The 24,529-nt window shown below is 40.7% G+C and overlaps 1 protein-coding gene across 1 annotated transcript in view; it reads right to left on the bottom strand.

Annotated features, from left to right (window-relative positions):
* LOC126426829 (6-phosphogluconate dehydrogenase, decarboxylating) overlaps window positions 1-24,529 on the bottom strand; it is a 147,498-nt gene that overhangs the window by 11,201 nt on the left and 111,768 nt on the right. The window contains exons 5-7 of the mRNA XM_050088851.1: window positions 18,101-18,185; window positions 13,982-14,217; window positions 502-635 (exon numbers count right to left, since the gene is read on the bottom strand). Coding sequence (XP_049944808.1) covers window positions 502-635; window positions 13,982-14,217; window positions 18,101-18,185 — 455 coding nt within the window. The remainder of the gene's footprint in view (window positions 1-501; window positions 636-13,981; window positions 14,218-18,100; window positions 18,186-24,529) is intronic.

The raw sequence follows: 24,529 nt of genomic DNA, 5'->3' as shown, positions 1-24,529 counted from the left end.
AACCAAGGACCTCTCATTCCACAGCTGCTCACACTAACCACGGGACCACGGCGGTCTCGAGCTCACATTCTCCTTGATGTTGCCTACTTGCAAGTGGACTACTCTGTTTGTATATTTTGCTTAATTTCTTCACAGTTCCACACAACTTCTTCCTGTTTTCTCGATTGTACTGTGTTCAGTTTTCCAAGGCCTATCCACTGTGGCACCTTATAACTAAATCTGAGGGGGGTGCAATGGGGAGGTTCCCTTGTCAGTACCCTTACGAAGTGACAAGGCATTTTAATCTTACTATCACTGTATCGCTACATCCTTTACCCCACAAAGTAATAGAACAAACTTTCTCTCTGACTCAATGTAGGAGGAAACAGTGAGCCATCCCAGATTACAGGTAGAAGCAAAAGACTGCCCCGAACAACTTTCACAAGACCACCTACATTTGCGAGTAAGCGCACCAGACCCGACAAGCGTGTCGAACCGCACTGCCCCGCTCTCCACACTCACCTCCTGATGATGCAGCCGCCGCGCCACATCAGGGCAATGGCTCCGTAGTTCAGGTCCCAGTTGTGCACTTTGGCAGCCTCTCGCAGCAGCATGAAGCCTTGCGCGTATGACACTATTTTAGACGCGTACAGGGCCTGCAAAGAAGAACGCGTCTAAGCAATTCTCTGTACACAGCTTTACCTGATAGTACAACTGGATTAATGCAAAGATCTGTTTGTAGCTGGACTGAGGACTTTACGATAGGGAGAACAGAGTATGTTATCTCAGACGAAGAGTCACATCAGATGTAACTTCGGGTGTGCCCGTGGGAAGTTTGTCGGGACCCTCGCTCTTCATCTCGATACCGTTCCTCACAAGCGACTATTAATCGAATTGCGTTTGTACGGAGTATCGTCTCAGTTGTGTGACTGGATTCGTGATTTCCTCTCAGAGAGGTCACAGTTCGTAGTGATAGGCGGTAATCATTGAGTAGAACAGAAGTAATATCTGGTGTTCCGCAAGGTGGTGTCATAGGCCTCTTCTATTCCTGATTTACATAAATGATCTAGGTGATAATCTGAGCTGCCCCCTTAGATTGTCTGCAGATGATTCTCTAATTTACCGTGTAGTAAAATCATCAGACGATCAATTTCAATTAAAAAATGATCTAGAGAGAATTTCTGTATGGTACGAAAGGTGGCAATTGTCACTAAACAAAGGAAAGTGCGCAGTCATCCACACGTGTAGTAAAAGAAATCCGATAAATTTTGGGTACACGATAAACCGCACAAATCTAAGGGCTGTCAATTTGACTAAATACCTAGGAATTATTATTAGGAGCAACTTAAATTGGAAAGACCATATAGATAATATTGTGGGGAAGGCGAAACAAAGACTGCGCTTTGTTGGCAGAACAGTTAGAAGATTCGACAAACCCACTAAAGAGACAGCCACATTATACTTGTCCATCCACTGCTGAAATACTGCTGCACGGTGTGGGATCCTTACCAGGTAGGATTGACGGAGGACATTGAAAAAGTGCAAAAAAAGGGCAGCTCGTTTCGTGTTATCGCGCAATAGGGGTGAGAGTGTCACTGATATAAGCGAGTTGGGGTGACAGTCACTGAAACAAAGGTGGATTTCTTTGTGGCGAGATCTATTTACGAAATTTCAATCACCAACTTTCTCTTCCAAATGTGAAAATATATTGTTGACACCCACCTACCCAGGGAGAAATGATCATCATAATAAAATAAGAGAAGTCAGAGCTCGAACAGAAAGATTTAGGTGTTCCTTTTTCGCACGCACCATTCGAGAGTGAAATGGTAGAGAAGTAGTACGAAATGGTTCGATGAACCCTCTGCCAGGCACTTAAGTGTGAATTGCAGAGTAACCATGTAGATGTAAATATTAACAACCTAGCAGACACTACTATTAGCAGCCTCGGACATTTTGCGGATTATGCATTATCTATAATGAAGTACTGTCTGAAAGAAGTTGCATAAATATTCATATCTCGACGAGATTTTTAAAATTGTGCAAAATTTGGAAACTTGCTTTAAATATTCAGAAATGTAAAATTGTGCACTTCACAAAATGAAAATATGTAATATCTTATGACTAATATCAACGAGTCACTGTTGGGATCGACCAGCTGCTACAAATACCTGGGTGTAACACTTGGTAGGGACGTGAAATGGAATGATCACATAGGCTCAGTCATGCATAAAGTAGGTGGTAGACTTCAGTTTATTGGTAAAATACTGGGAAAGTGCAACTAGTCTACAAATCACTCGTGTGACTGGGTCTAGAATACTGCTTATGTGTGAGAGAGACCCGTACCAGATGATACTGACAGGTGATACTGAATGTATACAGAGAAGGGCAGCACATATGGTGACAGCTTTGTTTGATCCATGAGAGAGTGTCACAGAGATGCTGAAGAAATTGAACTGGCAGACGTAAACTACCCAAGAAAATCTGTGAGCAGTTCTTGAAAAACGGGTTTAAACGATAACTCTAGAAATATACTATAACCCCCTACATGCCGCTCACATAGGGATTGTGAGGATAAATTTAGAATAACTTCTGCATGTACAGAGACATTAAAACAATAATTCTTTCCCCACTCCACATGTGAACAGAAACCCTAATAACTGGTACTATGGGATGTACCCTCTCCCACACACTTCACAGTCATTTGCAGAGTATAGATGTAGATATAGATCTCATCTCACATTTACCTGCTTGGCATACATTTGTTTAAGGTCATTCATATCACATAGTGTACATGTAGGGCTGGTGAATGGAAGACTGAGTCACTGGAAGGGTTGTGAGAGTGCAGACCACCTGTAAAGGAGATCACACAGAAGACACTAGAGCAACCAACTCTAGGATGCTGGTCCAGTGTTTGCACCCTAATCAAATAGTCAGGGCAGCAGGCCTTGTGCGGCACTGCTTGTATCATAATAGGTTAATACAGCCTGTTGTTGTTGTTGTTGTTGCTGCTGTGGTCTTCAGTCCAGAGACTGGTATGATGCCGCTCTCCATGCTACCCTATCCTGTGCAAGCTTCTTCATCTCCCAGTACCTACTGCAGCCTACATCCTTCTGAATCTGCTTAGTGTATTCATCTCTTCGTCTCCCTCTACGATTTTTACCCTCCACACTGCCCTCCAATACTAAATTGGTGATCCCTTGATGCCTCAGAACATGTCCTACCAACCGATCCCTTCTTCTGGTCAAGTTGGGCCACAAACTTCTCTCCAATTCTATTCAATACCTCCTCATTAGTTATGTGATCTACCCATTTAATCTTCAGCATTCTTCTGTAGCACCACGTTTCAAAAGCTTCTATTCTCTTCTTGTTCAAACTATTTATCACCCACGTTTCACTTCCATACATGGCCACACTCCACACAAATACTTTCAGAAACGACATCCTGACACTTAAATCTATACTCTATGTTAACAAATTTCTCTTCTTCAGAAACGCTTTCCTTGCCATTGCCAGTCTACATTTTATATCTGCTCTACTTCGACCATCATCAGTTATTTTGCTCCCCAAATAGCAAAACTCATTCACCACTTTAAGCGTCTCATTTCCTAATCTAATTCCCACAGCATCACCCGACTTAATAGACTACATTCCATTATCCTCGTTTTGCTTCTGTTGATATTCATCTTATATCCTCCTTTCAAGACACTGTCAACTCCATTCAACTGCTCTTCCAAGTCCTTTGCTGTCTCTGAAAGAATTACAATGTCATTGGCGAACCTCAAAGTTTTTATTTCTTCTCCATGGATTTTAATTCCTACTCCGAATTTTTCTATTGTTTCCTTTACTGCTCGCTCAATATACAGATTGAGTCACACTCCCTTCCCAACCACTGCTCCCCTTTCGTGCCCCCTAGTCTCTGCCATCTGGTTTCTGCACGAATTGTAAGTACCAATTTGCTCCCTGTATTTGACCCCTGCCATCTTCAGAATTTGAAAGAGTTTTCCAGTCAACATTGTCAAAAGCTTTCTCTAAGTCTACAAATGTGAGAAACATAGGTTTACCTTTCCTTAATCTATTTTCTACGGTGTCATAGGGTCAATATTGCCTCACGTGTTCCAACATTTCTACGGAATCGAAACTGATCTTCCCTGAGGTCGGCTTCTACCAGTTTTTCCATTCATCTGTAAAGAATTTGTGTTAGTATTCTGCTGCCGTGCCTCATTAAACTGATTGTTCGGTAATTTTCATATCTGTAAACACCTGGCCTTGTTTCGACTCAGGTCTTTCAGTGCTCTGTCAAACTGTTCACACAGTATCATATCTCCTGTACCTTCATCTACATTCTCCTCCAGTTCTACAATATTGTCCTCAAGAACATCGCCCCTGTATAAACCCTCTATATACTCCTTCCACCTTTATGCTTTCCCTTCTTTGCTTAGAACTGGGTTTCCATCTGAGCTCCTGATATTCATACAAGTGGTTCTCCTTTCTCCAAAGGTCTCTTTAATTTTCCTGTCGGCAGTATCTATCTTACTCCTAGTGATATGCGCCTCTACATCCTTACATTTGTCCTCTAGCCATTCCTGCTTAGCCATTTTGCACTTCCTGTCGATCTCATTTTTGAAACGTTTGTGTTCCTTTTTGCCCGCTTCATTTATTGCATTTTTATATTTTCTCCTTTCATCAATTAAATTCAATATCTCTTCTGTTACCCAAGGATTTGTGTTAGCCCTCATCTTTTTACCTACTTGAACCCCTCTGCTACCTTCACTATTTCATCCCTCAGAGCTACCCATTCTTCTTCTACTGTATTTCTTTCCCCCATTCTTGTCAATTGTTCCCTGATGCTCTCCCTGAAGCTCTCTACAACCTCTGGTTCTTTCAGTTTATCCAGGTCCCATCTCCTCAAATTCCTACCTTTTTGCAGTTTCTTCAGTTTTAATCTACAGTTCATAACCAATAGATTGTGGTCAGAGTCCACATCTGCCCCTGGAAATGTCTTACAATTTAAAACCTGGTTCCTAAATCTCTGTCTTAACATTATATAATCTATCTCATACCTTCTAGTATCTCCAGGATTTTCCCATGTATACAACCTTCTTTTATGATTCTTGAAGTAAGTGTTGGCTATGATTAAGTTATGCTCTGTGCAAAATTCTACCAGGCGGCTTCCTCTTTCATTCCTCCTCTCCCTTTTCCTACTATCAAGTTCCGGTCAGCCATGACTATTAAATTTTCATCTCCCTTCACTATCTGAATAATTTCTTTTATCTCATCATACATTTCATCAATCTCTTCGTCATCTGCTGAGCTAGTTATGAAAGGCAATCACCTGTTCACAAAACTGTGTTAGCAGTGTTACAGGTATGTGGAATTTGTGCAATAATTTACCATTGTATATCTCTTGACACAGTTTCACCAAAATCTATATCACCAGTCACAATGTAACTGCAATAATTGTCAACAAACACTTTGAAAACAAAGTGTTACATCTCAATCAGATTCACAACTTCCTTCAGACTGATCTTTACTCTTCTTTCTTAATCAAATGGTGAATAGGTAATTTCGGGAGTGTATGTACTACTGAGTATTACAGAGCCATTCCTCTTTAAAATACAGGGTGATTTAAAAAGAATACCACAACTTTAAAAATGTGTATTTAATGAAAGAAACATAATATAACCTTCTGTTATACATCATTACAAAGAGTATTTAAAAAGGTGTTTTTTTCACTCTCAAACAAGTTCAGAGATGTTCAATATGGCCCCCTCCAGACACTCGAGCAATATCAACCCGATACTCCAACTCGTTCCACACTCTCTGTAGCATATGAGGCTAACAGTTTGGATAGCTGCTGTTATTTCTCGTTTCAAATCGTCAATGGTGGCTGGGAGAGGTGGCCAAAACACCATATCCTTAACATACCCCCATACAAACCAATCGCAGGGGGTAAGATCAGGGCTTCTTGGAGGCCAGTGATGAAGTGCTCTGTCACGGGCTTTTTCCCTTTGCACAAACACCCATTCTCTGTAAACTGTTTATACCAACGTTTAATACACCACCTATCAGGAGGTTTAACACCATACTTCGTTCGAAATGCACACTGAACAACTGTCGTCGATTCACTTCTGCCGTACTCAATAACACAAAAAGCTTTCTGTTGAGCGGTCGCCATCTTAGCATCAACTGACGCTGACGCCTAGTCAACAGCGCCTCAAGCAAACGTATGTACAACTAAATTAAACTTTATAGCTCCCTTAATTCACCGACAGATAGTGCTTAGCTCTGCCTTTTGTCGTTGCAGAGTTTTAAATTCCTAAAGTTGTGGTATTCTTTTTGAATCACCCTGTATAGTAGAACCCACCTTTTACATTCCTGGAATAATGTTTTCCGACCATTTGAAACATTTTTTATCACTCCCATCAAATTTCGTTTGTTCAAAAAGTTAATTCACACGAGTGTGAGTTAACTATCTTGTTATTGTCCTGTGATTCATCCATCATGAAACAATGTTTGTGGAGAAAAAACTGAAATAATTGACATAAAATGATGCCGGCATGGTACAGGCCTTGAAGTAGTGTTTACAAATGGGTGGTTAGGTTTCTTGACAAACCACACGGATGCTCTATTCAGCAGGCGCGCGCACCTTTTACACTTTTAAGTCTCTCAAAAGTGTAGAAGTGGGGCTCTACAGTACGTCAAGGACGTGCAGAAAAATAAGTCGAATAAATCCGTAAAGAACAATTTATTGAAAACGAAAGTACAAACATCTAGTGTTCTTCAAAATGGAACCCTGGGGTGTCTATACACTTTTTCCAGCCATGTGCCCTGAGCAGTAGTACTGTCTTAAGCAGTAGTACTACTCAGGGCACATATTGGTTGAAAGCACCGATGATGGCTGCTAATCAATTGAAATCGATTTGCAAAAGTGAATAAATAAAACACGATTTTGAGACTGGTTGCGGAATATCTGGTAATTTTATGGTTTACGGTCGCTGCACGACTTGGGAACCACATGGAGCCCACCATTCGTAACACATCAATGACTCTACTGGCATACACAGATGATATAATCCTAATCAGCGGTAGCAGAGAAGGGCTCAGAAGAATGGCAGGCTCGTACTGCAAGATTGCCAGTAGGGCAGGCCTGCAAGTCAGTGAAGATAAGACAGAATACATGGTCCTGAGCGAGTCAGCGAGAGATGGGGACCTGCTCATGGTGGACAGTCCCAGATTCAAAAGGTCAAATACTTTCAAATACCTTGGTAGTCTCTGCAGTGATCAGGATCACTGTGAAACTGAAATAAATGCAAGAATTATTGAAGGCAACAGAGCATACTTTAGCCTTCATGATGTGCTGAAGAAACGATCCCGGTCAAGAAGTTTTAAGATCAGGCTGTACCAAAGTATGATTTTTTTTTTTTTTTTGTGGTTTTAGGGCGCACAACTACAATGGTCATTAGCGCCCAGACTAAGTTAGGAATGCACCGCAAGGAACAAGGTTAAAACAGCAACTAAAAGGGACAATACTATAAAAGACATAGACAGGCAGAGGATTAAAGAAAAAAAAAAAGCATAATCAAATGTCCTTAGACAGGTTTGTCAAGTTGATAAAACGAAGAACGCGAGCAGCTGCTCGTGGGTCATCCGCTAAAATGGCATCCAGAGTACATGGCAGGCCAAGATCAAGACGCAGTGTATTAAAATCCGGACAGGACGTTAAAATGTGGCGGACCGTCAGCAATTGCCCACACGGGCAGAACTGCGCCGGAGCAGCCATCAGCAGATGGCGATGGCCAAACCGGCAGTGTTCAATTCGTAACCGGGCCAAAACGACCTCCTCCTGCCGAGAAGGGTGTGAGGAGGACGTCTGATCCGCGGGAAGAGGTTTTGAGGCCCGAAGCTTGTTGTCTGTAAGTGCAGCCCGATCGGCATGCCACAGTGATAAAATGCGCCGACAAATGACCCTGCTACAATCTGATGAAGGGACACAACAAGAAGCTGTCCGAGGCTGGAGGACCGCAGCCTTGGCCACGGCATCTACAGCTTCGTTCCCAGGGATACCGATATGGCCAGGAACCCACATAAAGCTAACCGGAGAACCGTCGAAAGTATGATTATACCAGTGGTTATGTACGGCTGTGGAAGCCTCACCTTTAGGAGAACAAACGAAGAGAAACTACTTGTTTTAGAACGAAAAATCCTCCCAAAAATATATGGTCCTGTGATAGGTTCACAAATAGGGAATGGAGAATTTAAAAAAAAAAAACACAAGAATTAAAAGAGCTTTGTGCAGAGCCTGACATAATAAAAATGATGATAAGAAGAAGGAGGCTGACCTGAGCTGGACATGTAGCAAGGATGAATGAAGGGAGGATACCCAATGATGTGTTTCTGGGAGCTGTAGCTGGAAGGAGGTACCGCGGACAAGATGGAAGGGCATTACTGACAAGGACACCGAGGACATGGGACTAGGAGCAGGCGAATGGTGGCAGGAGGCTCGCAACTGGGTACGATGGAGGAGGAGTGTAGAGTAGGCATATGGTCACTAAGGCCCAAGCCACTGATGAGTAAGTAAGACATGAACTGTTTTGACAGGCCCAGTACGTATTTGCGCAGTATCTCTCTGTATAGATAAGTTGCCAGTCCCATTATGTGCTGTTGTAATACAATTCTGATGTCAGGAAAAGTAGAAATATTTTTATCTATGTCTTTAGTCATCGAGTTACGAAGACCTAAGTCACTTTATAACTGAGCTACAACGGAAACTCCAGGTACAAATATCAACAATGTACGAGAAGAAATTGCTACTTACTATAAAGATGACACGTTAAGTTGCAGATAGGCACAATTAATAGGAACTCACACATACCTGAGCTGCCAGAGCTGGCGGTCACGTGTGCACGAGGTGTGCTTGCTTGTGCAAATGAATGGTGTGCGTTTCTCTCTTTCTGACAAAGGCTGTGGCTGTAAGCTTACGTGTAAGAGCCAAGTTAACCACACAGTGTTGTTTTTGAGATTACAGTGCGGCGCTCTGCACATAATTTTAAAGCACTGTGTGACAAAGCAAGCTGGGATAATTTTAATTCCCCTCTTGTTTTGCCATCTGCCTCCTTAAAGTTCTCTTTTTTTTTTTTTTTTTTCAATTTTGACTAATTACCATTAACATTCGTGAATACAATCTACATTTTCATAGAAGAGAAAGGCTGGCCCACAGTTTTAAATAAGATAACACCAGATCTTCTTTTGTGCTTAGTTTTATGTATGTAATTTATTTTCTAATTCATTTTGACTATTACTATTTAGTATCTTTCATCATAGGGCAAAATCGGTAATTTTTTCGTAACTTAAATTCTATTGTTGACATATACCAGGTGTACCGGTATGAAATGTGCGTTAAGATACAAATGTGTCAATAGGGAACATTTGTTGTGAATGAGCTTTAATTTTTTTTCTTTATTTGGTTGGTATGACATCTGTCAAAGATATTTAGTATACATCAAGTCATGGAACAAACATCATCATATGTTTTCATCGTGTTAATGTCGAATTTTGTACCAGAAAGTGATGATTTGCGGAAAGCATTAATTTTTTGTTTTCATTTGAAAAAAAAAAAAAAAAAAAAAAAAAAAAAAAAAAGTGCTGCAGAGTCGCACCAATGCTTGTCGAGGCATATGGTGATGGTGCTCTATCAGAAGCAACATGCAAAAATATGGTTTCAACGGTTCAGAAATAATGATCTTGATGTAAGAAATGAAGAACGTGGAAGACCACCGAAAAAGTTCGAAGGTGTCGATTTGCAAGCAATATTGGATGAAGATGATACTTTGAGTCAGAAGCAAATGGCAGCAATGCTAAATGTTGCACAACAAACAATTTCTGGCCGTTTGAAAGCTATGGGAAAGATCCAAAAGTGTGGAAAATGGGTGCCACATGAATTGAACGAAAGACAGATGGAAAACTGAAAAACCATTTGTCAAATTTTGCTTCAAAGACATGAAAGAAAATCAATTTTGCATCGAATTGTTAGTGGCGATGAAAAATGGATTTATTTTAAGAATCCTAAATGGGGAAAAATCATGGGTTAATCTGGGACAACCATCAACATTGACTGCAAAACCAGATTGATTCGGCAAGAAGACAATGCTCTGTGTTTGGTGGGATCAGAAAGGTGTGGTGTATCATGTGCTTCTAAAACCCGGTGAAACTGTGAATACTAATTGCTACAGACAACAAATGATCAATTTGAACTATGCATTGATTGAAAAAAGACCAGAATGGGCCAGAAGACATGGCAAAGTAATTTTTTTACACAACAATGCACCTGCACACAAAGCAAAACTGGTTCAGGATACAATCAAAACACTTGGCTGGGAGCTGCTACCCCACCCGCCGTATTCACCAGACTTGGCCCCTTCCGACTACCATTTGTTTTCATCAATGGGACACGCATTGGCTGAGGAACACTTCGATTCCTACGAAGAAGTCGAAAATTGGGTGTCTGATTGATTTGCTTCAAAAGACGAACATTTCTATTGGTGTGGTGTCCACAAATTGCCAGAAAGGTGGTCAAAATGTATAGAAAGCAATGGTCAGTACTTTGAATGAAATGTTTTTACTTTTCAATTCAAAATTAGTGTTTCATTTTCATTTTCACAAAAAAACGCTTATTTCATACCAGTACACCTGGTAAACAAATGTAAATACTGAAATAATTGTAAGCATTTGGAAGATGAAATGCTAGTAAACTAAGTATTTATTTGGCACGATTCGAAAACATGTTAGCAAAGCCAGCCCTTTATTAATTACAAAGTAATTAACAGTTTTCTCAAAAGTATTGTTTGTGTACTTATATTTGTTAATTTCATGATTTAAATAAATAATTCAGCTTTACCCTTGCAGTGGGAGAAACTGTTAAAAAGAACCAGTTGTTCAATGTATTCAGTTAATTTAATATGAGTTAAGTTTTAATTCCAATTTCTGTAAATTTAACTTCGAACAATGTGAAGTTTCAGTAACTATTATTGTGAGGATATATAAGGGCCCGGTTTTAGGTCACTAGACAATTAGTCCACGGCAGAGTTTTAGACGAGGAATCTGTGCTGCTTAGAAAAACAACAATAATGCTTCAAATTAACTGTGGAACAATTGTTACACTATTGGACCCTGTGTAAAAATAGTGACAGTGTCTGCTCCATATGAACCTGTGTATTCTTCAAGAACTGTGAACTTTGTAGTTAGGCATTTACTGCTCGTAGATGTTCAACAGGAAACTATTGTAGCAGTATATGGAGAATTCGCGCGCAAACTAATAATGAGGCTTATTGAAAGTGAAACAATAGTGCAGTGGCCATATAACTGTGTATTATTGGGGGGTTGCGAACAGTACTGTGAAACACAACTGTGCACCTTTCGGTTACATAGTTTGCAGTAGTCAGTGTCAGAATCCACAGCCATTTTTTCAGCCAGTGTAGCAACACACTACAATGACACTGAGGACAACAAGCATCAAATGAAGAATAAATAAAATCAGTTGCAACTGCCACAACTGTATTAGCAGTTGTAATATGATAGTTAACAAGTGCTTAAGGTCTGGAAGTAGTTCTTTGGTGTATCTGTCTTATGATAGATTTCAACTGGAGATCCTCCATCATGTCCTATTCCAAGCATCTTCCTCCAACTGTTTGTATTTTTGTCCTGTTTTATTGTTGTCCACTCATTCCTTCCACTTTTGCCTCTATAATTCCTTGTTGCAGACAATTCATACACAATGTATGTCCCAGTCAAGATTTTTTTCTCTTTCTGGTCCCTTTCAATAATCTTCTATCTTCATCTGTTCTCTTCATTCTTAAATGTCAATCCACTTCACCCCATTCTTAAATGTCAGTTCACTTCATCTTAAGCATTCTTCTCCATAGCCACATTTCAGAACTGTCTAAGTAACTCCTTCCTTTCTCTTTAAATGTCCAGCATTCACTGCTGTATAGCACTATACTCCACATGTAACATTCAGCAATTCTTCTTCTCTGCTCACTTTGAATTCTTCTGCTGCCTGTTAGTGATTGCTTCACCTTTTCATCACATGCTCTCTTTCCCATGAATATCCTCCTCCTCCTCATCATCATCATCATTTCTTCTGTACAGCTTTAGTTCCACGATCCTAAACTTCTCAGGTAAACAAAATATTTTACTTGTTCTATCTTTTATCTGCATGAGAATGTGTTAACTTGGGCTTCCTTCTTGCTTATTCTTGCCAATTTTATCTTTCCTATATTTGATTCCACACTCCTTGCTGCCTCCTGAACATTATCTGCAGCACCTCTTATGATTCCATGCCCGCATTGCTTGATCATTCACGTATTTTATAGTTTTTATCCTTTCTACTCTAATTTCGATGCCTCTTGCACCCTCTAAGGCCTTACCTTGTTCTCCTTATATGTTGAATAGCTTTGCTGACAGTGAGCACCCTAGCCCTATACCATTTCCAATGTTCATTTTTTTCATCTCCTCTCATTCCCTAGTCTGTTACTTTTTGCTTTGTACCTATCTCCCTTATTAACCGTCTATCTTTCCAGTCTCTACCCACATCTTTTAAAATTCTCATCAATGTATTTCAGTCTTTTCCCAGTTGACGAGACGAATATACAACTCTTTATTTTTATTTTCCTTCATTGCTTCTCCAGTCATCATCATACAATATACAGCAGCTCTTTTTCCTTTACCGTTTCTGAATCCAAACTGGTCCTCCCACACATTTAACTCAATTTTCATTACCGCTCTCCTCAGTACGATTCATTATGATGTGACTGATAAATATAATTGTCCTACACTCATTGCATTTTTTTTATATTGCACTTGGTAAAAGAACTAGAATGATCTTAAGTAGACCTTGGAGTCAAATTCCTGTGTAATAAGTTCTGTTTACTACCTCAGTCCAGTTGGCTATTGAATTTGGACCAAAGACTTTCATTGTCTCAGATGGTATTCTGTCATAGCCCATTACTTTGTTTTCCTGGGGCTCCCGAAATGCTTTCTCCAATTCTCATTTTGTCGTCTTAGGACGTCAGGCTTCTTCATTTTGTTCTCCATCGTCCAAAACTAGTGTGATGTTGAAAGTTATTAAATATGAAAAATGTGTTTAGAGCAATCAGGAAAATGTATTTCGAGGAGAGGTTGGCAATATTGTAAAGCTGTGCCCTCTGTTGATTCCCCATTGTCATATGCACTATAACGTGAAAATTTTGTAAAGTTTGGTACGACTTCCTTAGTCTCGTGTAGTCGAGTCTTACGGAAGCCTATGAGGCCACTCATAAGCCATACCTCCAAACCTCTGCTGTGTGGAGTTAACCCACATTTCAAGGTGCAGCCTTGAACCTAGTTACTATCTGTGTGAAAAATGCCACTCTGTATGAGCAGTTCTGAAACAGCTGACTGCCATAATTTACAACCGTGTGGAAAAGTGTCAAACACCTGCTGAATATTTTTATTCCGTAATATCAGAGTACAATAGAGAAAACCCAGACTTGTGGTTTGACAAGGAATGTTGAGCCACTCTCTATTTCCTTTCACTGTAAGCAGTGGTACACGAAAATTGTGTGGAGGTTGGTACTACGGCCTTAATCTGAGATATATAAGTCTTCTGGACCTACATAAAGATCTGCACCCGTGACCCCCCCCCCCCCCCCCACAACTCTGCTACAAAGTGCTAACTGGCAAATCAAGTCATAGACTCAAGACTGGCTACTACCCATTTGAAAAACATCACTCAGTATCAACTGTTCTAAGAATGTTGACTTTCACTGCTTAAAACCACTTCCAAAAATTTTCGAAATGCTTTCTGGTAAATGCAGTTCTGCAATACATCACCTGGGACAGCTCTGCCGCAGGGCCTTTAACTCTGAGCTGTCCCTCCACCGAATGCAGCACTCCTATGAAATCCACCTCCGACCACACTTCCCGGCTCTAACGTAAAACTTAAAAGCGTTTAATGTTGCCCACTGACCTGCCTGATGTCCTCCAGGAAGAGTGCCTTGTCCTTGAGGATGGGCTTCTTGATGGGTCCGCTAAGGAGCTTCGACGCCTCCACACGCTCCGCCTTCAGGGACGAGAGGCACCTCGCGAACACCGCCTCCCCGATCAGCGTGACGGGCATCCCGTACTCCAGTGCGGCTATCGCCGTCCACTTGCCCGTACCCTTCTGACCGGCAGAGTCCAGGATCTTCTCCACCAGGTACGAACCTGTTTCAAGTTACAAATAATGAAGAAGAAGCAATATGTATATTGTGCATCTACCTAGCCAGTCTGAATGGTATTAAAAAAAAAATTTATTTTCAATTTCGCATTTCATAATTCCCACGTAATGTTTAAGTACAATTCATTGTGGCCTTCATACCGAGTAGGATCATCACTTCAGCAACACTTGTTTGCTAATGAGGAATTTTTATTTACGAGGGATGGAACTTTAATAGTGGCAACTATTTAGTTACAGCTCGTACAAAATAGAAACGTGTTTCAAAGTTTTACTGACGTTCAAAGTAATCACCAGTATTGTGTATAACCCGTCGCTGGTGACTTGGAAGTTGTAGGACACTCTTAGAAGTGCCAGTTGTGTTGGCAGTTCGAGCGGCGTGGTCTATTGCCGAACAAATTTGTAGCAGTTCTGAAGCGAATGGCGTGAAGTGTTTCCTTCAGTTAAGAAACCGATTTGAACTCACGAGGGCTTAGGTCAGGGGAGTGCAGTAGGTGGTACAGCACCTAGCAGCCCCATCAGTCAAACTAATCAGTAACAGCTTGCACTGTACGTGCTTGAGCATTTCATGCAAAATGATGGTCAGGTCCTGCAGAAATGTCAGCACTTCTGTCTCTAAGCTGGTCGTAGGTTGTGTTTCAAAAATGAACAGCACAGAGACAGAACAGATGACACTTTCTGCAGGACCTGACCATCATCTTGCAGGACAATGCTCAAGCACGTACAGTGCAAGCTGTTACTGATTTGTTCGACTGATGGGGCTGCTAAGTGCTATAGCTCGTATTGCACTCCCCCCCCCCCCCCCACCCCACTTAAGCCCTCATGAGTTCAACTCTATTTCTAAACTAAAGGAAACACTTCACGGCATTCGCTTCAGAACTGCAACAAATTCGCCAGGCGATAGACCGTGCAGCTCGAACTGTCAACACAACTGGCACTGCTAAGAGTATCCTACGACGTCCACATCGCTGGCAATGGGTTATACACAATGCAGGTGACTACTTTGAAGGTCAGTGAAAATTTGATACACGTATCTATTTTGTATGAGCTGTAAATAAATAGTTGCCACTATTAAAGTTCCAACCCTCGTATTTTGTTTATTCTTCATAATTACAGCCTATTATCTGAAAATCTAAAATAGGCCATATAAATCACATTTCCTTGGATGGTAATAAATTATAAAACACCATTTATTTCTGCTACTTAATTTTAAAATACTACTACTACTTCTACACTACAATAAAACCCTTAACCAGTTACCCAATTACTAGTACTACAGAATATGTTCTGTATTTGTTCATTTATCTTGCTTCATTTAACAAGTAGATGGTTATTTCTGCTACTGGATCCACCTTCACACTATCCCAGTCAACAGCCACTGTCACCTGGCGTCCTAAGATGTCGGGCAGCAAGTCGGAAGCATTTCCACTACAGCGAGCAATTCCACCATCAGTGTTACCACAAAGTCCACACTTCCACCACATGCACCAGCGCAATGTAGATTCTTGGGACACTATACTATTCGGTGGTCACTGACCTCAGTTGTCTTCTCTCCACCTGCGGAGTGTGTTGTTTAGCTCGGACGGGAACACGCTGGCGTGTGGTCGAGTGCCTCTTAGAATCTCCCTTTGCCTTCCTAGATACTGCAGCTGCAGTATGATCCGACATACGCCAGGTCGACTCGGTCCTTACTGCTGCTTTGGGATGCAAAATCCTTAATATCCGACATCCATCACCCGCCACATCTTCATACAGTGTGCAGTTTCACAATGTGTGTTCCGGTGTGCCCACACTGCTTCACGCACAGCTATAATTCATCTGTTTTCTGATTTTGTATAGAAATGTAGCATTCTGGCCAGTACCAATCCACTCACCAGATTAAGAATCCCATTTTTAATAACTCCTTATTTTAGGGAGAAATTTCTATATAATTTCTATATTCTCCTGCCTGTGCCTGAAGTGTCCCATACATTTTTCACAGTTTTAATGTGTGGTCTTTTATTGCCTTTTTCAACTGGCCTCAGTTCCAAGCCCCCTTCATACTTCCACTCGATTTCCCTTCATTAACCAGTAAAAGGCTCCCCTTTTCCTAATTTCCAAGTCTAGTTACCGGGGAATGTGACCCGCTGGCTACTTGCCTACACATTTGTTACCAGTAGCCAATGTGTGGGAGAAAGGTCAAATGTTAACTGCTGGTCACTTCCTGGAGCACTGGCTCGAGCTGGACACTGTCTCACCTCTCAGCTAGCAACAACAATTCCTTTCCCACTCAGTTTTTCTTGGACTTCGTTCCAGCATTAAAATTCTCATCATTTTATTCCTGCCATGAGTAAGACTTACAAACCAATCTGGGTGAGCACATTTGTATTTTGATTCAGGAATAAACTATACCTTTTAATTTAACTTCCCTTAAAGGCAGCTCCCCTCCAGCCTATGCTGATCAAATCTTTTCTCAGCTGTACAATACCAATGCAGCCATCTACCACCCTATCATGATTTAATCTGAAAAGAAGTGAAGTGAATGGACAGGACTGAACGGGACAAGAACCAGTCACGCCAGCTGCAATGCCGTGTTACACAAGTGGGGACTCCGAAACTCTCCAGCCTGCAACTGTGTGGCCCCAGAACGAACCATTCAGCATATTACCAGAGAGAGCCTTTGGGAAAGCCTCCAGGACTATTTAGTGACTTATTGATGTTGCTCCCTCTGCTATAAATTGGCTTCATTCACTACATGTTTAACTGATTAAATGAATTATTTTAATTTTATAGTTTAAATGTTCTCTTTGTTACTATTACTAAATTATTAATTTTCAGAATTTAGCTTTATTTCTAAATCCTCAAATGTATAATTGCGAAGTACATGTATTTCTTAATTCTGCTGTCATTACCAAATGATAAATAAATAAAAATCAACTGATCACTGAAGAATAAGCTCGATCTGTATTATAGCTACATCTGCAATCTACAAACCAAACCACTGAGCAGTGCATGGTGCGTTCTACCACATGTTAGTATTTCTTACGGTATGCACCTACAGTACACAGGATTAACAACTACTTAAATGCGCAAGCACATGTGTGTGTGTGTGGGGGGGGGGGGGGGGTTCTAATTCAGATCTTGTATTTGTAGTCCCTACAGAAGTGACACCTAGCAGACAGATATTCTTGAGATTCCTTAATTAATACGCACAAGCACATCATACGACCCCCCCCCCCCCCCCAAAACACACACACACACACACACACACACACACACACACACACACAGCTCTTCAATCTTGTTTATGGATATGCCACACCTCAATGCCTCAACTACATAATTATTTTATTCTAGATATATTTTTCCCACGTGGAATGTTTCCCTCTATTATATTCATATAATTAATTTTTTTATTCTATACACATACTGTCTTCAAGTGGTAAAATGATTCCATAATGCACTGCAAAAAAAGATTACCTGTATAGGAGAAATCACAGTGTTATCTTCTTCAACACAACAATGCTCCCAGTCAAATAACATAAATGTGAGACAGGCCAAAAACAAAATGGAAAATAGTTCCCGCTACTCACTAAATCCAGCCCCTCTGCCTTCTGCCTGTTCCTACATTGTGCAGAGATCATATAAGTGATGAAAGCACTTTAGGCACTATATGACCTGCATTCTGAAGATGCTGGAAATGGTTTCCAATCAACACATTAAACAATGTGACACCTTCATTTGGTACTGTGGACACTTAAGTTCGAGTGATGCCCTCCATATTTTTTCTATTAAACACGATGGAAAATCCATGTAGGAATATCAACAATATACATTGTTGCTATTAATGTAGATTGTGGAAAAAATACAGAATCTAAATGCAGTGATACTAACCATCCTTGTCCTTGAACTTGAGGATGTCCCTCGTTATTTCAATCAGGAAGGAGTCCAGCTCCCCTTTGTTCCACTCAGCTAACACCTGCAGCACAGGAATAGGTTGATTTACTTTACTTTACTTGTTACAAATCTCCAATTCATTAATGATTTTTCCTTCAGATTACAAAAAGATAGGGAACAAATGCAATTAAGAATACTGCATTCTTCCCTTTCCATGAAGTAAACCCATTATTTAAAAAACACAGTAAACTATTAACAACTAAGTTATCAAACAAAGTCACTAAAGTACTTAAGCTATGAACACAATATCTGTGTCTTTGATTAGGGATGTAAGCTTTGTATTTGCATGTTGGGATGGTCGTGTAACATTTTGAATTACAAGGCACTGCCTATCTTTACTCAAACACTCTCTTGACAGTTTTTGCTATTGTATGCAGTTCAGTGTTCAAACGTGAGTGGGAGCTGCATACACACTACTTCAAACTTCTGTCAGTAAATACGAAGATAGTAACTGTTCCCAAAAGAACAGATACAACTGATGACCATGCAGCTTCTCTGGAATAAATGATAATTAATTGAAACTCCCAGCTGCTGACAGGTGGTGGTGTTATACCTTGATGGGGACAGCTGAAAATGTGTGCCCCGACCGGGACTCGAACCTGGGATCTCCTGCTTACATGGCAGACACTCCATCCATCTGAGGCATCAAGGACACAGATGAACAGCGCAACTGCAGGGACTTATCCCTTGCACTCTTCCCGTGAGACCCACATTCCAAACTGTCCACAATCGACATATGTAATGTTCCTAATAGATATTTGCCCATCCACTCATTACTCACGCCAACTAAGGTGACGATTCCCATAAGAGGTATATCAACACCGCCTGTCGGCAGCTGAGGGTTTCAATTAATTATCATTTATTCTGTCAATAATTTAATGACATTTTTTACAATATTTCAATTCACTGCTGTCTATGTCCATACTGTTCAAGCCGCGTTACAGTGCGTTCCCCTAATTCCCTGTTGCAATTGCAAATGCTTGTCAGTAAACGTCCGCATAAGCTAACCTTCTCAGATTTTCCCATCATGGGAATTCTGTAAGATGTTATGTGGGAGGAAGTAATATCTTTGCCAATTGTCTGGCCAACTTTTCTTGGGACATATACACTAGGAATTTCAACAGTAAATCTCTTCATGATGCACAAAACCTTTCTTACAGTGTCTGACAACAGAGATAGTTTTATATCTCCGTACTGCTCTCATGCCAATTGAACAAACTAGCTCTTTATTCACATCAAGTGTTGAGTGCTATTGACAAGGAATTTCAGATTGATTCTGTATTTCTAGAAGACTTATGACACTGTACCACACAAGTGGCTTGTAGTGAAATTGCATGCTTATGGAATATCATGTCAGTTACATGACTGGATTTGTGATTTTCTAGCAGAGAGGTCACAGTTCGCAGTAATTGATGGAAAGTCATTGAGTAAAAACAGAAGTGATTTCTCGGATTCCCCAAGGTAGTGTTATAGGCCCTTTGCTGTGCCTTATCTATATAAACAATTTGGGAGAAAATCTGAGCAGCCGTTTGGGTTTCTGCAGATGACGATGTCGTTTATCGACTAATAAAGTCATCAGAAGAGCAAAACAAATTGCAAAACAATTTAGAAAAAATATCTGTATGGTGCGATAACTGGCAGTTGACCCTAAATAACAAAAAGAGTGAAGTCATCCACGAGAGCTAAAAGGAATCCGTTAAACTTCTGTTACACGATAAATCAGTAAGCTCCAAAGGTCATAAATTCAACTAAATACCTAGGAATTACAATTATGAACAACTTAAACTGGAAGGAACACAGAAAATATTGTGGGGAAGACTAACCAAAGACAGCATTTCATTGGCAGGGCACTTAGAAAATGTAACAGACCTGCAAAGGAGACTGCCTACACTACGCTTGTCTGTCCTCTTTTAGGATACTGCTGCACGGTGAGGGATCCTTACCAGATAGGACTGAAGCAGTACATCGAAAAAGTTCAAAGAAGGGCGGCACGTTTTGTATTATCGCGAAATATGGGACGGTGTGTCACTGAAATGATACAGGATTTGGGCTGGACATCATTAAAAGAAAGGCGTTTTGCGTTGTGACGGAATCTTCTCACGAAATTCCAATCACCAACTTTCTCCTACAAATGGGAAAATATTTTGTCGACACCGACCTATGTACGGAGGAACGATCAGCACAATAAAATAAGGGTGCCAGAATATTGACCATTCATCCTGTCATACCCTGTGTACTTTCCTTACAGTGTCCTCCGCCCGTAGTGTCACAAGGCAGTATTCCGTCTCACGGCAGACAGTGGTCCTAACATTTGGGCTCATCAGTGTATACACAACGTGAACCAAACTTTGAAAGCACGTCCCAGCTTCCTCTTGAAGCCATTCAAGGAGATTGCAAGAAAACCTTTCATTTGGATGGCCAGATGGGGACTTTGAACAGTCATCCTCTCAAATGGCAGTACACTGACTTAGCAGAACACCATAATAGATGTCCTGTGAGAAGTTGCACCATAAACTTTTATGCCACTCTTCACATTCCCAAACTAACGGTCAAAGTGCCCTGAATTTAGCTCCAGGACCACCCACACAAGTCTTAGAGACTGTCAATTGTCCTGTGTCAATCTTCATTCATCTGACGAAGCAACTGAAGGCCAACCAGAATGGGGCAAATCTTCAATGGCTATTTCTCCCTTTTTAAACTGAGAAAACCATTCGTACACTCGAGTTTTAGTAAGAACACGTTCTTTGCACGATGTTTGCGTCGTCACCACAATTTCCACTTCATTCTTGCAGAGTAGACAACAAAATTTCACAGCCGTACATTTTTCGTAAGTAGTACGCATTTTCTCATGCCACGTCTGCACTGTACGCACACTCGCAGAACTGCCAGAGAAACGACACTAGTCGCTGTCAGATGGCGGTGGCCGGAAGAATAACTCTCGAGAGAGATTCTACGACGGCCCTCTGGTGGCGCAACCTGGTACTGCAAGTACACTATGTGCAGCTTTTCAATTCCTGTTATTTTGTGTCCCCCATTGTACAGCCCTCAGTTCCACAGTGGCATAATCCAGTTTAAACTAACGGAGATGGGGAGGAAGAATGGCATGTAAGTTCTCGAGAACATACGAACGTACTGTAATAATGTAAGGTGCACAGAACATAAATACTATTTTTATAAGAAAATTGTGCGTTTCTTTTGGAGTGGCCCCCATATTTTTGTGCTGCTGTCTTGGAATCTTATGCGATCAAAAAGGAAGAACGAGAAATGTGAGGCTGACGTAAAAAAATTGAAGCACTATCTGCGAATCGCTATCTGGATTTGCCGAGCAGTCAGACGCCTTTGTAAGAATTTGTGTCGGTGAGGTAAACTTTACACAGAACAGACACCCATTGTGCACGAGTACAGTACATCTAACACCAGGGATACAACCACCTTGCACAGCCCCACAAATCTGCAGTGGCTGAACACTATTTCATCGGTCACTTCATTAACGGAAGTCAACATACTGGCCACAGCCTCACCTTACACAGATTCAGTGGCCGAGGAAGCTGTGGAAATACAACTGGCAGACAACCTGATCGACCGAGACAAGAGCTTCCTGTACTGTCACAGAAACCACTTCATTCTCACTTGACTCTCACAGGTACTACCGGCCACTATTACACATTTGTTCCATTTTAATAATTAACCACACAGCTTATAAGTTCTGTGGATTTGCCAACTTGCCCTCGCTATATCCCCCCCCCCCTCCCCCCCGGGGTCCACAGTTAATCGGGACCGTTACTGTTTGTCATTGGACAAGCTGTGATGTGCCATCAAGACCAACAGACCACAGCTTCAGGGTCAGCTCATCAGACTACACCGTGACAATGCCAAACTGCACACAGCCCTTAAGACACAGAGAAAAATCAGGAAAATGGGTTGGAAAATTGTTCCTCATCCTCCCTACTGTCCGGACTTGGCTCCGTCCGATTTTTACCTCTGGTTGTCTGAAGGCTCACCTGCACGCTAAAACATTTTATAGTGAGAAAGACCTTATTTCCTGTGTCAAGCGATGGTAAAAAAGTCAATCTCCAGAATTTTACCAAAGTGCATTTACATCATGGGGCAGATGCGTCACGGCTGACGGAGGCAACACTGAGTGGGCTCAATGTATAGCTAAATGTTTCAAGTATGTTCACAAAAAATTTCATTCTCCTCCCGCAAAAAATACAAAAAATCAGAGACGGCTGTGCAAAACTTTTTGAGAAGCCACTTGTAGATAATTTATAAATGTTCCATGTAAGATGACTGAACTATGATGAATTATACTAATTCCCCATTGTTAGAATGATGCCATAGCCATCTACCAGTGAATGGCAGAGCACCTTGGAACCATCCATACATATTATAAAGTAGAAGTCCCCCATCGTGTTCATTGGTCTATATGTGAAAGCTAATCTCTGGAACCATTAATGCCATATCTGTGGCTCAGGCCACTACAGCACGTCCATACTGACATGTCCAACTGATGTATGCCAGTTTGAATCGTGGTGGTGGATGAAATTTTCACTGTGTTTGACTGGCAAGGAGGCAGAGGTTTTGGGATAAATTTACTGGTCACCGGTATAACGAGTACAGAATAGATTGAGAAAGAACTGAAGAAAGACAAAAGTAATGAGGTGAACAAGATTATCAGTTTCACCTTTTATATTTTGTCATTATCAAGTCTGCCATACCTTTATACATAATACGACGGGTCTGTAAATATTTTGTACACTATGAGACAAGACACATTGCTTACACATGTTTAGTCCAAGTACAGAGAAAAATATATAACTTACGTTATGCTGCAGAGAAGCAATGTCAAATTATGGAATTCTGCTACCTTACAAAAAGCAGACTAGCAAAAGCAAAGAGGAAATTCCTGGCCAAAAGAGGTCTATTAGTGTCAAATATGGGTATTAGTTAGTGAAAGAAATTTCTGCAAATGTATATTTGGAGCACAACATTGTATGGTAGTGAACGTAGACAATGGGAAAATTGGAAAATAGTACTGAAATGTTTGGTGCTATAGAAGGATGCTTAAAATTAAGTGGACTGTTTGTAATACTTAAACACGTAGCTCTCAATATCATGCCTTTTTATTTTTTCTCGTTATTAATTTGTAATAATGTTTTCTTTTACTCATTAGTAATAAGAAATATGTACGTTGCCACAGAAGGCGGCAGAGATAGGCTTTAAAAATTATCTTTGTAACATAAGAACAATGTCCAGAGAATATTCAATTTTTTTTAACGACTTTTGTTTCAATCTAGCTCGAGAGTACTTACGTTTAAGATCTCACATAAAAATAATGCGTAATTTTTACTTGCGTGTCAACAGTGTGTGTAGTAAATGCTGTATTCCTTCATAAGCATCACTTTTGCGTGCAATCATAGGAAGAGGCAGTAATTTCTTGCATCCTGCAAGACATCTCAAATATATATGCACTAATCATCAAGATTTAGTGGATGGACTACTTCATCGGCAACAACAGAAATTTCACGATATCAGTGCAAACTAAATATAGTAAATAAATATGTGTAATAATCGAACAATTGACTTTTTATTAAGCACCAAGTTTGCTGCAAAATCAGACACTAAAAATTTCCATGGACACAATAAGATACAAAACACATTTTTGTTATTTCAGTATTTGTGCATAGCACTGTATTTTTCTTACGCTACAGGGAAGACTGTTCATGGCACCACTCTAGATTCATCAAGAATCCGTGCTTTAATTGCACTACTGCAAGTAGTAACTGTCTCTCATTGTGTAAATTTCATGCCGATTCATCTCTTTTGTGTCAGCTGTTGGGCTGCCTCCCAGCACCGTTATTCCAAAAACGACCAACAGACTAACACAACTGGTAAGATAAGAACTGAGAGGGTTCTTCACAGCATCACCAAAGAGAGAAATCTGGTAGCGCCAGAGGGTGAAAACTACAGGGAAAGACAGAAACTGAAATACATCCGACAAAAAACTGAAGATGAAGTGTGCACTTGTTGTTTTAAGATCAAGATGTTGCCACAGGAGATGGAATTAGAGCCACATGGCAAAGAGAAAGAGAAGGTTGAGGTAAATGACAACCAAAAGATTATACAGTTCACGTGTGCACTCTCTGAAATAGGAGTCACAGCATCAGACTTCAGAACAAGTATCATTCACACAATCCCGAAGGTAACGAGGGCAGATAAATGCGGAAACTGTTAACAGTTTGCATTCAATTTCTTCTTTCTTCAGGTACTCAAAACAAATGGCATACTGGGAACCAGTGTACCATATGGAACTTTAGCTAAGAGTCCTGTTGTCTCTGCTATACTCCATGTCTTCCAAGCTAATAT

The sequence above is a fragment of the Schistocerca serialis genome, chromosome 11, assembly GCF_023864345.2.
Source record: "Schistocerca serialis cubense isolate TAMUIC-IGC-003099 chromosome 11, iqSchSeri2.2, whole genome shotgun sequence".
Classification (NCBI taxonomy): Eukaryota; Metazoa; Arthropoda; class Insecta; order Orthoptera; family Acrididae; genus Schistocerca; species Schistocerca serialis.
This window is presented reverse-complemented; position numbering and strand designations above follow the sequence as displayed.